This window comes from Lynx rufus, unplaced genomic scaffold, assembly GCF_022079265.1.
Source record: "Lynx rufus isolate CCGP_SWC_20201006 ecotype Redwood Valley unplaced genomic scaffold, mLynRuf1.p SCAF_4, whole genome shotgun sequence".
Classification (NCBI taxonomy): Eukaryota; Metazoa; Chordata; class Mammalia; order Carnivora; family Felidae; genus Lynx; species Lynx rufus.
Genome location: NW_025814856.1, coordinates 123,633,544 through 123,647,724, shown reverse-complemented (window position 1 = coordinate 123,647,724; position 14,181 = coordinate 123,633,544). Strand labels below are relative to the sequence as shown.

At 40.6% G+C, this 14,181-nt stretch overlaps 1 protein-coding gene across 1 annotated transcript in view; it reads left to right on the top strand.

Moving 5' to 3' along the window:
• Positions 1 to 11,427, top strand: part of PDE1C (phosphodiesterase 1C) — a 476,086-nt gene extending 464,659 nt beyond the window's left edge. The window contains exon 19 of the mRNA XM_047095238.1: positions 10,810 to 11,427. Within this exon, the coding sequence (XP_046951194.1) occupies positions 10,810 to 10,979 (170 nt within the window). The 3' untranslated portion in view covers positions 10,980 to 11,427. The remainder of the gene's footprint in view (positions 1 to 10,809) is intronic.
• The last annotated feature ends 2,754 nt before the right edge of the window (positions 11,428 to 14,181 follow it).

Below are 14,181 nucleotides of genomic sequence, written 5' to 3'. Positions count from 1 at the left end.
TGCAGTGACATTGTCTGTGTCCTATTCTAGGGGACTACGGATAAAACGTCCATCCGGAGGATTCCTCAGAAGAGACCTGACCAGCTCTGAGGTCTGAAGACATTTTAGGAAGTTTATGCTTTTTTTTTTTTTTTTTAACCAGGACGAAACATTATGTGTATTATAAGTTCTTGAGTGATGAACTTCAAAAAATAACTTCTGATCTCCCTAACACAGGTTTTTAACAATAAATACTTTGGTATGTATTGCACATCTATTAAATATCAGGGACAATGTTAGATTCTTAACATGTATTACCTCACTTGATCCTGGTAATGTTATCTCCATTTCACAAATCAGGAAACTGAGGCATAATTGGATAAGTAGCTTGCTCAAAGTTAGCGAGGCAAGACAAGCCTATGCTTTTTGCTTGAGTTTCATTGCTAGTGGGTAAAGACAGACGTCAAATAGTCCACACTGTAACCGCCTTTCTTGCACACTTGTGCTCTGTCTGGGGATTAGGTCAATTACCCAGCTATGAGTGTGGAGGGACCCTGCCCTGTGTTTTGAGTGAAGATTCCAGTGAGTGCTCTTTTGTAATTCTTTTATGTTGAGTTTGAGGGATGGAAGTTGTCATTCTTACAATGGTGTAGATCAAAGCTCACGTGTTATATTTTGATTTAGTACTTCAGAGCTCCAGACCCCTGGTGAAATTTAGCTTTGCAGTCTTCTCCAGGCATAGGTCCTTGTTGGTATGAACAAAGGGCAGAGTTACTGACTGAGCCTTACACTTCCCATTTCATATGTGCATGTGGAAAACCATACACATTGATGGGAAAAAAAAAAAAACTCAGGAAAAATACTTGGCTTTTCTCCAAAATATTTTTCTCCTTTAAAACAGCATGGCTCAAAAAAAAAAAAATAAAACAGCATGGCTCACATACATCAGGCCTGCTGGGGCCAACAAAATGAAAACAAATAACTAAATTGAAGGTGATCCCTCCTTGAGGGAGGACTTCCTTATTTTTTTTTATTAATTGAAATAATAATTTTATTAAATGAAATCATTAATCATTTAATCCTCAGGTTGCAGTGCATTTAATAACCAGCCATTGTTTGAATAAGAAGAGAGCTTGTCTTCAGGCCTTACTTAACTGCTCCTCCTCTTTTAGCTCTTTGTTAGAGGGAGAGGGGTTTGAAAATCATGCCTCAGTGCCTCTCCATACTCTAGTGTAGAAATGAGCTGAGGTTGTAGCATTTGTGTAAAGCAAATGTGTTCGGGCTTCAGACTTGAGACTTCAGGACGAGGGAACTTGCTGACACCCTTCTTGGAACAAATATGGGCAGCAAATCTAGACATCAAGACGTTGCTGAAGCAAGGAGGACCTATCAGGGTCTGTAGATTCCAATCATCTTTGCCAGCTGATGTGTTTTCTAAATGATTCATTTATTCTTTAGTAAATGGGAGATTTATGAAAGTTACTGAGTGTGATGCAGAGTAGCTTACTCATTTGTTAAATATTTCTTAGCACCAACTGTTACCAGTTCTGTGATTAGGTTCTGGGGACGCAAGTGTGCATAACACCTTGTCCCTGTCCCCATGAGGTTTGTAGCCAGGATTAATGATCTGCAGGATAAAGCATAAAGAAGCATCTAAAAGACCAGGGCATCAGTGGTTTAAGAATGGCTTCCAATGAAGGTGACTTGAAGAATTATTATGCCTCAGCATAATAAATGCAGAGTCTTAAGAATCAAAAGTGCCCTTGTGATTTTCCTAATTACATCAAGATTAGAAATCAGTGACTGAAACTTCTTCCATCATGGTTGTTTGTCTAAACCACACTTCCCATCCCAGCCAGGATTTCCAGCACCCCTTCACACTCATGGTTAGGTGTTGCCCAAAGTGATTGCACAAACATCCATATCTGTACATTGTATAAGTAGTTTAGAATGTGGGCTAGATGCTTTTGCCTTGGTTAGAATGGCACTTAGTTTCAGCAAAGTGGTTCCCTCAGGTAGCTGATATAGATTTCCATATATATGTGTATATATATATATATATATGCACTTTTTAGATAATTAGTCTTTTTTGAATCAGAATGGTGTGTTCTCTGCCAAATGTTCGTAAATAAATTAAATTAATCTCTTCATTGTTTGGTAAGGTCTTTGATGTAGTAGCATCTAGTTGTGTGGGGAATTATATGACTTTTCTACACTATCATAAGAAATCCATCAGGGAGGGCGCCGTGAAAAGGCCCTCAGTGATGACCATTCATCCCCTATGCTCTGTAATAATAATGGTAGCCACATATCAAATATATACAACATACTGGGAGTCTTCAAGCTTACAAAGTACTGTATATACGTTCTCATTTACATCCCCGTTAAAATCCTTATGGCACCATGCAAGGTAGTTACTATTCTTCCCATTTTACAGAAAAGCAGAAAACAAAACAAAAAAAATACCTGAGTCCCAAAATAGTTCATCTCCTTAGAATCTTACAGCTAGTAATAGCTTAACCCAGTTAAGTGCTGTCCCAAACCCATGCTTCTCTTGTAATACCACACCACCTCCCTCCAAAGTAGGTTTTCAAGGGTTCAATTCTTGTCACAGATTTTAGCAGATGGCCAAGGGTTGGAAACTCCTGCATGCAATGACCAGATCCTACCAGCTGCCCCAGATATTCCTTAATACCTAAGTATAAACTGACTTATTCTCGAAACAAACTTGGCACCTAAGCCAGTGTTTCTCCACCTGGCTACACGTTAGAATCACTGGACGTGACAAACATCCTGATGTTTGGGCTCCAATTTAAAATAATAGATCGTTTCAGAGACTTTGGAGAGTAGAGCTTGGGCATCAGTAAATTTTAAAGCTCTCCAGGTAATCTGATGTGCAGCCAAGGTGGAGAACCGCAGGTGGAAGCAAACAACTTCAAGTTGGATGAAGGGCAACAAAACCAGGCGGGTTATCTTTTCTCTATGGACATACGTTCCTCTGGGGACCTGAAAATGCTGGTTGGGTCATCATTCGATGCTAGGTAGTGGTTTGGCTCATGCAGTGTCACCTCAGCTCCTTCTGGATAGCTTCTCAGAGGCAGGCTTCCTGTTTCTGGGATCTTTACTCTGTGAGGTGAAAACAGGGAACCAGTGGATTATTTAGCATTCTCAGTTTCTTGAGGTAAAGTCCTTGGAGAGCCAGAGTCTTAAAATGTAGGTAATGGGTTTCATTATCTTAGTTTTAGTATAAAACACACCTTGAGGAGTTTTAGAGTAGATCATCACCTTAGACAACACTACATCTAATGTGGGGCCCTGAAGCCATGTGCCCGAGTCATACGCGGTAGAGACAGAACTGAATCTGGCCCCTTCCAAGGATGAGGGCAGCTGCGATAATGGGTGTGCAAACACCAAATAGTACAGAAGACAGAGACCATGCTACTGGGTCTCCTTAAGCAGGCAAGCCTTGAGTTTGTAAAAGGTTGTTTTATTTCGCTTTCACTTTTTAAAACGTCTCATGGGAAGCCTAGATAATGAACAAGAACCAAGCCTGTTTTACTGCTGAAGCCAGTTAATATCATCCACTTGCCCTTTAAGACCACCTTTGAAAGCCAGTCCAGCCGAACTGCTAGAGTTTTAAAGGGTGTGTTTCTGCCTTGGGAATAGGAAGAATCCTGCTTGATTCAGCCCTTCGTGGAGCCGATGCTAACATAGAGAAGAGTCTTTTGGCTGATTTTATGTTTTCTCCTGAGCTCTCCTGAGCTCACCTTCAAAATGCAACCGAGTCATGCCAAAGTAGCTGATATGGCTGACTTGATCAGAATCAGACATAAACCAGGTTTGGAATTCCAGATAACCTGAAAAGATGCCCCGAAAAGAAGATAGAAAGTGTCCAGAGAGAATACAAATGCAGAGGCATAAACTAACGCCAGGCAGATTATCTCAAACTAAGCAACACTATAACTATCAGCCCAAGATCAGTCCTACAGGGAATGGCAGTGCCCACCCTGGAAGTCTTCTTGGCATTCTGTCTGTTCAGGGTTTTAGTCCCACTTTATCCACCAGGAGTTACCCTTGGACGTGATCACTATCACTACAATGATAACAATAAAGAACCGAAGGCATTTTTTATTGCAGACGCCATAGTAAGTCCTTTATATGCCCAGTCTGGCTGAGTCCTCCCAGAAGCCCTGTGAAGTAGGCAACTGTTATGCTTGGGCTGGAGAGGAGAAATGTGGAACTTACTTGAAGTTTACAGGAAAAGTGACTTGCCCAAGAAAAAAACAGGAGTGGTAGAGGCAGGCTTTAAAATTAATCTCTGCCTGGCAAGCTCTCACTCTTATCTTATCCTTCAGTCAGACATCAGGAATGTCCTCTTTGTCTGCTGTTATTCTTTGCTTTTCCAAGTGTTAGATTTATTTAGAAAATAATGGCTAATCTCAGGGTTAGTTCTTCTTGGTGTGGGTCTTCTTAGAGTTCTCAAATGATAGCATCACAAAGTTGCTTTCTCCGACAACAACAAAAATACCTTTTCATTTCTCAGAGCTTCTGTCTTCATGGTAGACCCAACAGAAGAACAAAACGTAGTGGACAGGAGAGAGAGACAGAGAGAGAGAGAGAGAGAGAGAGAGAGAGACAAAGCATAATTCTGAAAGCCACAAGCAACCTTAATAGATGCACAAAAGACTCCTCCCTAGCAAGGCAGGATGTTATGGTCAAAATATAGCAGCAACATTGGCTAGCTCTCTACAGTTTACAGAACACTTCCAATGTGCAAAATATTATTACTATTGTTTCTTTTGTGAAGATAAGGAAGGAGACATTTGGAGAGACCAAAACAGTAGTTCTCAAACTCTGGCACAGTGGAATTATCTGAAGAGCTTTAAAAACTCTTGAAGTCTCAGACTAACCCCCCATAGATTCTACTTTAATTGATCTGGGGTATGAGCTGAGCATTTGGATGTTTTAAATCTCCCATGGTGGTTCTCATATGCAGCCAGGGTGAGAACCACCTGGAGCTCAACCTAGCTTGATTGCTCATCGATAGGGGCTGAGACTTTTGGAATTCCTGTTAACGTTCCAACCTGGCATAAGTGAAGGAAGAGACAAAAGCAGTTATTTAAGAGATCTGTTAGCTAAGACCTTTATATAATTCCTTCCCAAGTTATCACCACAAATTATATTAAGGGGGGGATGATTGGCTTTTGCTTTTGGGGAAGTGTAACTATAGCTGCTAACAAGGTATTCAAGAATCCCATATATTATACAGATTATATGCTCAAATATTGATAGTGTAAATGAGATACAATTTTGACTCTTTCAACTTATTATGGTAGTTACTAAAACTTACTCTGAACTTTGCCCCAAGGTTATCTTAAATACTGGACTAAGGCTCTGAAGCTGAGCTGCTTGAAGGTGAATCCAGAATCCAGGCTCCCTGCATGCCGTGTTGTGTAGGCTTTGGCAAGTTGTTTAAGTTCTCTAAGCTCCAGTTTTCTCACCTAAAAAGAGGGTGGTAACAGTGCTTGCTTCATAGGGTTGTAGAGTAGATGAAAGGCTAATTCTCGTTAAATTCTTAGCATCGTGCCTAGTACACAATATATGTCAGATATTATAACTATTTTACCGTGGTGAAGCCTGAAATGAAAATCACAAGCTCAGGTTCTTTTATCATTCCGTCTTCAGTGGAGCTGATGTTAGCATTCTAATCCCTTGCAATTCAAAACTTGTGAAGGATTTTTGTAATTTTCATAAGGACTTTCCATCAGCTTTCAGGCAGATACCACAAGTAGACACTGATTTTAGAAATGGAATGTATGGAAGTGGGATTTTTATTCTTCACGTAAACCAATATTCCAGAGGCAGCAAGTGATTTTTTTATCTTGTTAGTTTAGTGTATGTGGGATGTGTGTGTGTGTGTGTGTGTGTGTGTGTGTGAATGCAGATAGAAAAGGTGTATAATGGAAATATTTTTTTCCAAAGGTCTTATCGTGGCATTCTCTTTGAAAGAGCGGAAAATACATGTATAACACTTCTTATTTTTAAAAGGTGCTAATGTTAGGGTGCCTGGGTGGCTCAGTTGGTTGGGCGTCCAACTCTTAGTCTTGGCTCAGATCATGATCTCGTGGTTCCTGGGATTGAGCTCCGAGTCAGGCTCTGTGCTGGCGGCATGGAGCCTGCTTGGGATTCTCTCTCTCTCCCTCTCTCTCTGCCGCTCCCTGACTCATGCTCTCTCTCTCTCTCTCTTTCAAATAAACATCAAAAAATAAAATAAAAAGGTGCTAATAATTAGAATTCATTCAGAAGCTAAGAATAGACCAAGTTGCTGCCATCACAGGTAGTGCTCTGCAGCAGAGATTCAGTGTTAGTTGTTCCAGAAGATCACAATCAAGTCATAGTGGATCAGAAGAACAGAGACGGATTCTCACACAAATTGTTGTTTAGCTTGAGATTAGGCAGGACCAACACCAGGTGAGGACTAGTGACAGTTCTCTCTGACCTGCTCTCAGTGCAGAACAACAACGTGTCCTGAGGTAGGGATTCATCATAGTATATGATATGATGCCCTAAGGTAATGAATTAGCCCAGTTTTTCTGAAAGTGTTTTCTGCTGAACACTCTGTGAGAGGACCCTATAAAGGGAGTTCCTTAGCCTAAAGAGAAACAGAGGAAAACTACATGCTATTGGCTGCTTTTAAGGATTCATTAATACATAGCCCTATTATTTAGGTGTCTGAGAAGATGGGGTACCATGAAGATGGTGGTTTACCTTTAACCCAGTTAAATTTGACAAGGAACTTCCCCATCCCCTAACAATACCTATTACATTTGCAACTTTCTTGAAGGATACTTTGAGAAACAGTAGTCTAATATGACCTTAAAGAGCTTTAAATTTTTTTTTAACATTTATTTATTTTTGAGAGACAGAGAGAGACAGACCATGAGCAGGGGAGGGGCGGAGAGAGAGGGAGACAGACTCTGAAGCAGGCTCCAGGCTCTGTGATCTTAAAGAGCTTTAAAAGCCCTCTTTCACATTGCAATGCCTGAATCCAACTAACAACCGCATGATTTTGACATAGGACTAAGTCTGAATCTATTTTCTGAAAACTAGTTCTATAGACTCTTCTCCCACACCACAAGAAAAGTAGCCACCAAGCAAAATGGTCTTGATAGAGACAGGGACAGAGACAGAGAGGGTATAACGGAGAGGTTGGTGGTGGCTGAGGAAGGGGAGAAGATCATAGACAACAGGAGAACCCTGGTGTTGATGAGAAAGATAAGATGTAAACAGATGAGGATTAAAACCCCTCAAAGAGCATTGCTTTCATGAAAAACAAATATTGTGCATAATTGTGAAATAAAGGATGGTGATGGATCAACTTTTGTCATGCACTTTTCTTTTCCTAAGCACCTTTGAAAGTAATATAGATAATGACTTTCCCAAGTTCAGGCTCAGTGCAGAAATGTGACTTTGTCAAATCTTCATTAGCTAATTAGATCATTTCCTCCAAGTAAATTGCTCTAAGAGATGAGAGCCGACTTTGTAAATATGTCCCCAAGAGAAAAAAGGTCCAACTTGCTGATAATCAAGCATATGGAGGGGAGGGGATTCTGTTCCCAGTTTTGTTCTTCTCTACCCTGGTGGAAGGAGAGGTGGATTTTAACACTACTGATTGGGTTCAGCTGTGGGATGTGTGCAGTCATTGAAAGTGGAAGGATCAGATCCTCTTCCAGTATCTCCAGAATAGCCAGGAGACGAATGAAAGAGCCCTGGAGGCCAGGCGAGCATCCCAGAACAAAAGTCTCCATTACATTCAAGATGGTGCCCTTATCCCTAGCTCTGCTGTTTTGCTCTGTCATCAAATCATGTTTCCCTGCAGAGTGGAGAGGCAATCAATGCATACAAAACAGCACTATATGAATTTTTCTTTTTTCCAACATTTTGAGTAAAGGTGACAGCAGGCATATAAGTATTTCCACAGTCTTGGTGGGGAGCCGATTTCTATCAGCGGGTTCAACTCTATTTGCAGCGACTCCAGTGGCAAGGGGAGTTTTTGTTCAGACAAAAAGAATTCCAGCAAACGGTAAATGTTTCTTCCTGCTGAGAAGTGGGAAATTCAATAATACTTTGGCTGGGTTCATGCTGAGTAGCGAAAATAGAATGAATATGGAGAGGGATTGTGACTTGAAGAGCAGTAAATCAGCTAGCCCAGACGCTTGCAACAATCAGCTTTTAATCTGAAACCTCTCTTGTTTCTACACCATTCTCCAGGGTAACAGGGTCGTTTTTACACTTGTTCCTAGAGTGTTTTGTGCTGCAATCTCTTGTTTACCCTAAGAAACAGAATTAAGCACTGTGAAGTCTGAAAAAATTCTCGATTCTTCTGCACATGTATTATTCTGTCACTACAGGACCATTTGCTAAACATCTTAAGAAAAGTTGGTGTGGGTGTTATGGTAGTAATAGCATCCCTTATTATGCCTGAATATGTTTTTCTTCTGTAAGTGAAGTCACAAATTTCAGCAGAAATCACTAGAATGGAAGTCCCATGAGGGCAGGGATTTCTGTTTTGTTCACCGTTTTATCAGCAACACATAAGTGCTCTAAGACATCAGTGAATGAATATTAGTCTATAGACTGTGAAAAGTATACTCAGCTATGAGCTCTCATGAGATGTCTATAATATTAAAGCCCAGAGTCACCCCCGTTTTTCTGCTTTTTATTACATATGATTTTGTAGAATAACTCTGATGTATGATTCTATGGAAGGAATTTTTAATAGCATGTTTATTTTTCAAAAGTTACGTCACTAAAACCTGGTCATCATAGAAAAATTAGAAAATGTACACATCCAAAAAACAACAGCCATGTTTATACTACTCGGGGGTAATCACTGCTATGATTTACATGTATGTTCTTTGGGATTTTCCTATGCGCATATTGATATGTTTTTATAGTGATGAGATTAGATTCTGTTTACTGCTTTTTTGATTTAACAGTATTACATGAACCTCTATTTTTATTAATAGACATCTATATCCCTTTTCCATAGTATCACAGTAGTATATTTTAAGAATGTACCAGAACTTCACTAACCCCTATGATTGTATATTTAAGTTGTATGTTTAAGTTCTGATCTTTTGCTTGATCATATTGGAAGAGATATGTGAAACTGGTTTTCACAAAGGTAACCTCTTGTTTGATAGATCTGTCTCCTAATCTTAGCCCTCCACGCTGACACAACTGTGTATTACCTTTCTTTGCTGGCCTTTTACATGTTAGTACAATCGCCTCACTGAGAACTAGTGTTTGAGGAAATGGCTCAGCACCTGCTCTGTCCTTCATACCTTTTACCTGAGTGTTCTATCTCATCTGTTTGTGATTATCATTTAACCTGGTTTTACCTTTATTCACTTTTACATGGTATCACAGAGTGCTCTCCAGTGGGACCGAGACAGGGAAGAGGTGGGGTGGGTGGTGGGGGGCAGAGCACAGGGGAGCAGAGGAGGAGGAATCACTTTAGTACTTTATGTCTTTATGTGTCTTGACTGCTCATTTCTTTTCATCACTGAATAATATCCCGTCGTGTAGATGGTCTACAACATGGACAGCCAGTTGAAGGAGTTCTTGGCTTACAGTCTGTGGCAATGATGAATAAACTTCTATAAAATTCATATGCAGGTTTTTATGTGGACACCGGTTTTCAAATCAGTGGGGTAAATACCCAGGAGCAGAATGTTTGGATCGTGCGGTAAAACTATGTCTAGCTTCGTAAGAAGCTGTCAAACTGTCTTCCGAAGTGGCTCTGACACTTTGCATCCTCGCCAGCAGTGTCATCAGTTTTGTTTTGGATTTTGCCCATCCTAATAGGTGTGTGGTGTATATCATTGCTCTTGTAATGTGCAATTCCCTAATGGCATAAATTGTTGAGCCTCTTTTCCTGTGCCTTCTTTGCTATATGCATATTTTCCTCGGTGAGGAGTCAGTTCAGATCTTTTGCTCTGAGGTGAAGTGGGTTGTTTATTTCCTTTTGCTGGATTTTTTTTTTTAACATTTTTTTTTTCTTCAACGTTTTATTTATTATTTTTGGGACAGAGAGAGACAGAGCATGAACGGGGGAGGGGCAGAGAGAGAGGGAGACACAGAATCGGAAACAGGCTCCAGGCTCTGAGCCATCAGCCCAGAGCCTGACGCGGGGCTCGAACTCACGGACCACGAGATCGTGACCTGGCTGAAGTCGGACGCTTAACCGACTGCGCCACCCAGGCGCCCCTCCTTTTGCTGGATTTTAAGAGTTGTCAAAAAACATTTTGGACACTAGACCTTTCTGTGTGTTTGGCAAATATTTTCCCCGTGATGTACTTTTTATTAGCGCTTCGAGATTGTTTGCCACTTTGCAAGCCTGGAAGCTTACACACAGTGCTAAACGCTGAATCATGGTACGACTCTGCTCACCTGTGTTTAGTTTGCTGTTCCCCAAAGTGATACCACTGCTCCCACTCACTTCCTGAACTCCATTCGTTCGCTGTCAGAGAAGCTTTGTATTCTGGGATCCTCATTGTCTGTCTCTAGGTTGTGTACATTGTCTATCTCTGGCCTCCTTGCTCCCATTGTCTATCTCTTTATTTATTTTAAGTAAATGACAAGGGTGATAATGTTATTTATTCATCTACCTGCAGTAAGATTCCCAGTGAGGATCCAACTTGTTTGTTTCCTGGTTTTAAAGAGAACAGACAGGTCTAGGGGAGAGCAAGTTGCCCACAGTAGTTAGGTTGTGCCGTGTCATTGGCGAGGCTAATGGTTGTCTGTCTTCCTTTGCATGGCCTCCAGTCATCAAGCCTCCTCTACGTCATTTTAAACGCCCTGCTTATGCGTCTAGCTCCTACGCACCGTCGGTCCCAAAGAAAACTGACGAGCATCCTGCGAGGTACAAGATGCTGGATCAGAGGATCAAAATGAAAAAGATTCAGAATATCTCACATAACTGGAACAGGAAATAGGTCAAGGGGAAGAGAGGGAGTGAAGGAGAGACCCACTCCCCTGCCTCTCAGCACTCACCGGCCACAGTGGGATGTGCTTCCGAGACCGTTGGAAGACTTGGGGGCTGGTGCTTTCGTGGTTGACTCCACCAAGGCAAAGTGAAGCCTGTATGTGATTTTCCCCTTTGTTCTGTTATGGACCCAACCGTTACTGGATTTGGGAGTCAGTGGAGACACCAGGAGTAAGAGGTTAGTCTCATGTGGCTTATATTTGTATAGATCTTTTGAAGTCTAAATAGAACCCAAATTAAAATAATGCCACCTCTTTAGAAAACATGGAATCCCTCCCACTGACACTTCTTTCATCCCTAGAAGTTGACTTGCCCCAATAAGAATATTGGTTTAATAATCATTGTATTTAAGAAATGTAAGTCTTAAAACATCTTTTCCAATTTTAAATACAGTAGAAAAAGGTGTTTTTGCATATGCATTTCTTAAATATGGTGATTATTATAATATTTAAAATGTAGGTGAATATGTAACTTCCAAAGGAAATGCATTAAAGATAAAAGTTGTGTTTCTGAACGTAACAATCACAGGCGGAAAAGAAGACCGATGAATAGAGTTCATAGGTAATTCTGAACAGAGGCTTCACAGAGAAGATACAAGTTAAAAATAAAGACGCATGCTTTGGTTTTCATTGCATGCTCACACAATCGCCTCATTTCGTACCTTTTGAAATTTGAGAGTTTGCAGGAGATACATTTTGGCTGTACTTCTAATTTGTTACTTTCACTTACAGTTGACAATTCTAGAAATCAATGAGATGCCCATGCCTCAGAGACTCCAGGTTTGAGATCTACCCCAGGAGAAGTCTTGTGGTCCTGGGGCAGGAGGATGTAAATTGCTGAACCTAATTTAAATCCCTAATTTGCAGATTTTTCTCCATAAAGTTGGAGATACCTTTAAGTTCAATTTCGGATAATCTTCCCAGCAGACCATATAGCTGAGCCCTTTGGGATCTCAGTTGCTCTTACAGCTCTTGGAGGAATGGAAGTCAGTAACTCACCTCTCTTCATTGCGGCATTTTTAGCTCTTCTGAATCTCTCCTAGAGTTTTTACTTTGGGACTCAAATCACACAAAGTGGGAAGGAATCTTTCAAGGCCAGAAATAGCTTTTGGTCCCTTTAGAAATGGTCTGGTGCAGTGGAAAACTTTAGGTTTGTTGTCAGGCGGTTCTGATCTCCAGTCCTGTCCCATCTATAACTAGTTGCATGCCCTTGGTCTAACGGCATAATCTTTAAAAGCCTCAGTTTACTGGGGCGCCTGGGTGGCGCAGTCGGTTAAGCGTCAGACTTCAGCCAGGTCACGATCTCGCGGTCCGGGAGTTCGAGCCCCGCGTCAGGCTCTGGGCTGATGGCTCGGAGCCTGGAGCCTGTTTCCGATTCTGTGTCTCCCTCTCTCTCTGCCCCTCCCCCGTTCATGCTCTGTCTCTCTCTGTCCCAAAAATAAATAAACGTTGAAAAAAAAAATTTAAAAAAAAAAAAAAAAAAAAAAAAAAAAAAAAAAAGCCTCAGTTTACTTAACTAGAAAGTGGGACTCATAATACCCACTTTGCCTTTTGTGGTGAACATTGAGAGTAATGTAGGTGTGGATTGTTATTGCTGAACTCAGTGAGTAATAGGAACAGAACAGATGTAATTACGAGCATTTCACATCCAAAAAAAAAAAAAAAAAAAAGAAAGAAAAGAAAAAGAAAAAAAACCAAACAAACTCCCAGGCACCCCTGCAAAGAAGAAGCTGTGTACTGATGGCCATAGCCTCTGGAGTCTGACTGCAAACGGTTTAGTGTTCTCTTCTCTCTTTCACCACAGTTCACTTCTAGTAAACCACAGTTATGCAAGTTGAGCCAGCTCCAGAGTTTAGTGCCCATCACGCTAGTAATTTATTTTATAACATGGTTTACGATGGTGTTTCAGGGAAATTTAATTACTATACAAAAAGAAAAATCACTGTGACTTTTTTGTTAGGAAAGCAATTGTAATTCTTAACTCCCTGCTTGGTCCCTGAGTGAAGGGATCCTTCTGCAGGCTCACAGCGTCTATTCTGCCTGAAGAAGGTTAGCTCAACAGATACTTCCTCCCTGTTCGTATACAGGTGCCTTAGTGCCTGCTTCACAGAGCCATTAAGCAAACAGTGAAACTGCCCATGGGGTACTGGCCTCCTTGCTCCCAGTGGATCGTCAGTGATGTTTCTCATCTGTCCTTCAATACTTTCAGTCCTAGGCATTGAGATAGCAACGTGGCTGTGCTTTCTTCACTGTGCTTGTTGACGTTAGAAGCCATGATCCTAGGGCAGAATTTTCTGTATTGTTTTATCCCAAGATGCTATTTTTCAGCTTTGGCTAATATTTTGATTGAATTCAGATACTGAGATTCCTCATTGCTTGTTAGATACCTACCATGTGTTTTGTTTTTGTTTTTGTTTTGGCGTGATGGATTGTATACAAATGCCAGATTATATTCTTACAGCAAATAAAAAGATGCTTTTCAAGGACTTTCTTGTACGAGTCACCTTTTTCATTTTCAGAATTCTGGGATTCATTTGAAAAGCATTAGATTTTCCCTATCCTTGACACTATTTGGTCCTGAATATCTTGTCAAGATGAATAGCATAATTTAAACTTTTCAATTGGCTTCCTGATTGTATAGGTGGTAGGGTTTTTTTTAAACCCCCTTCTTCCCATACCACAAACCCAATCGATTAATTTGTTAATATGAGTAACCCGTAATACCAGCTAGTCTGTAGGTAAACACCTGTGTTATCAACTTGGTTTTTATTATTCCAGTTAGCAGTTCAGAACAGGCACTTTGGGGGTAGAAACACCTATCACAGTACCAGGGCTAAGCATATGGTAACGATATCAATAAATATTCTCTATTATTTCTTGGAGAAAGAGTGGAGTATAGTAAAAAGAAGTTAGGCTTTTGAGTTTGAGAGCAATGTCCCTTACTAGTTTTATGACACCAGATAGGTTGTTCATATTCTCCACCTTCAGTAAAAAGATGTTAATGATTTAATTAGTGATGTTTACTCACCTGGCTGTTCTCCCAGGTACCAGTTTCTGCCTCACCCTGCATCTCAATCTTTAATTTTTTTTTTTTTTGCATCTCAATCTTTAATATGCATTTCAACATTCAGTTGGAAACCCGACAGCCCACCC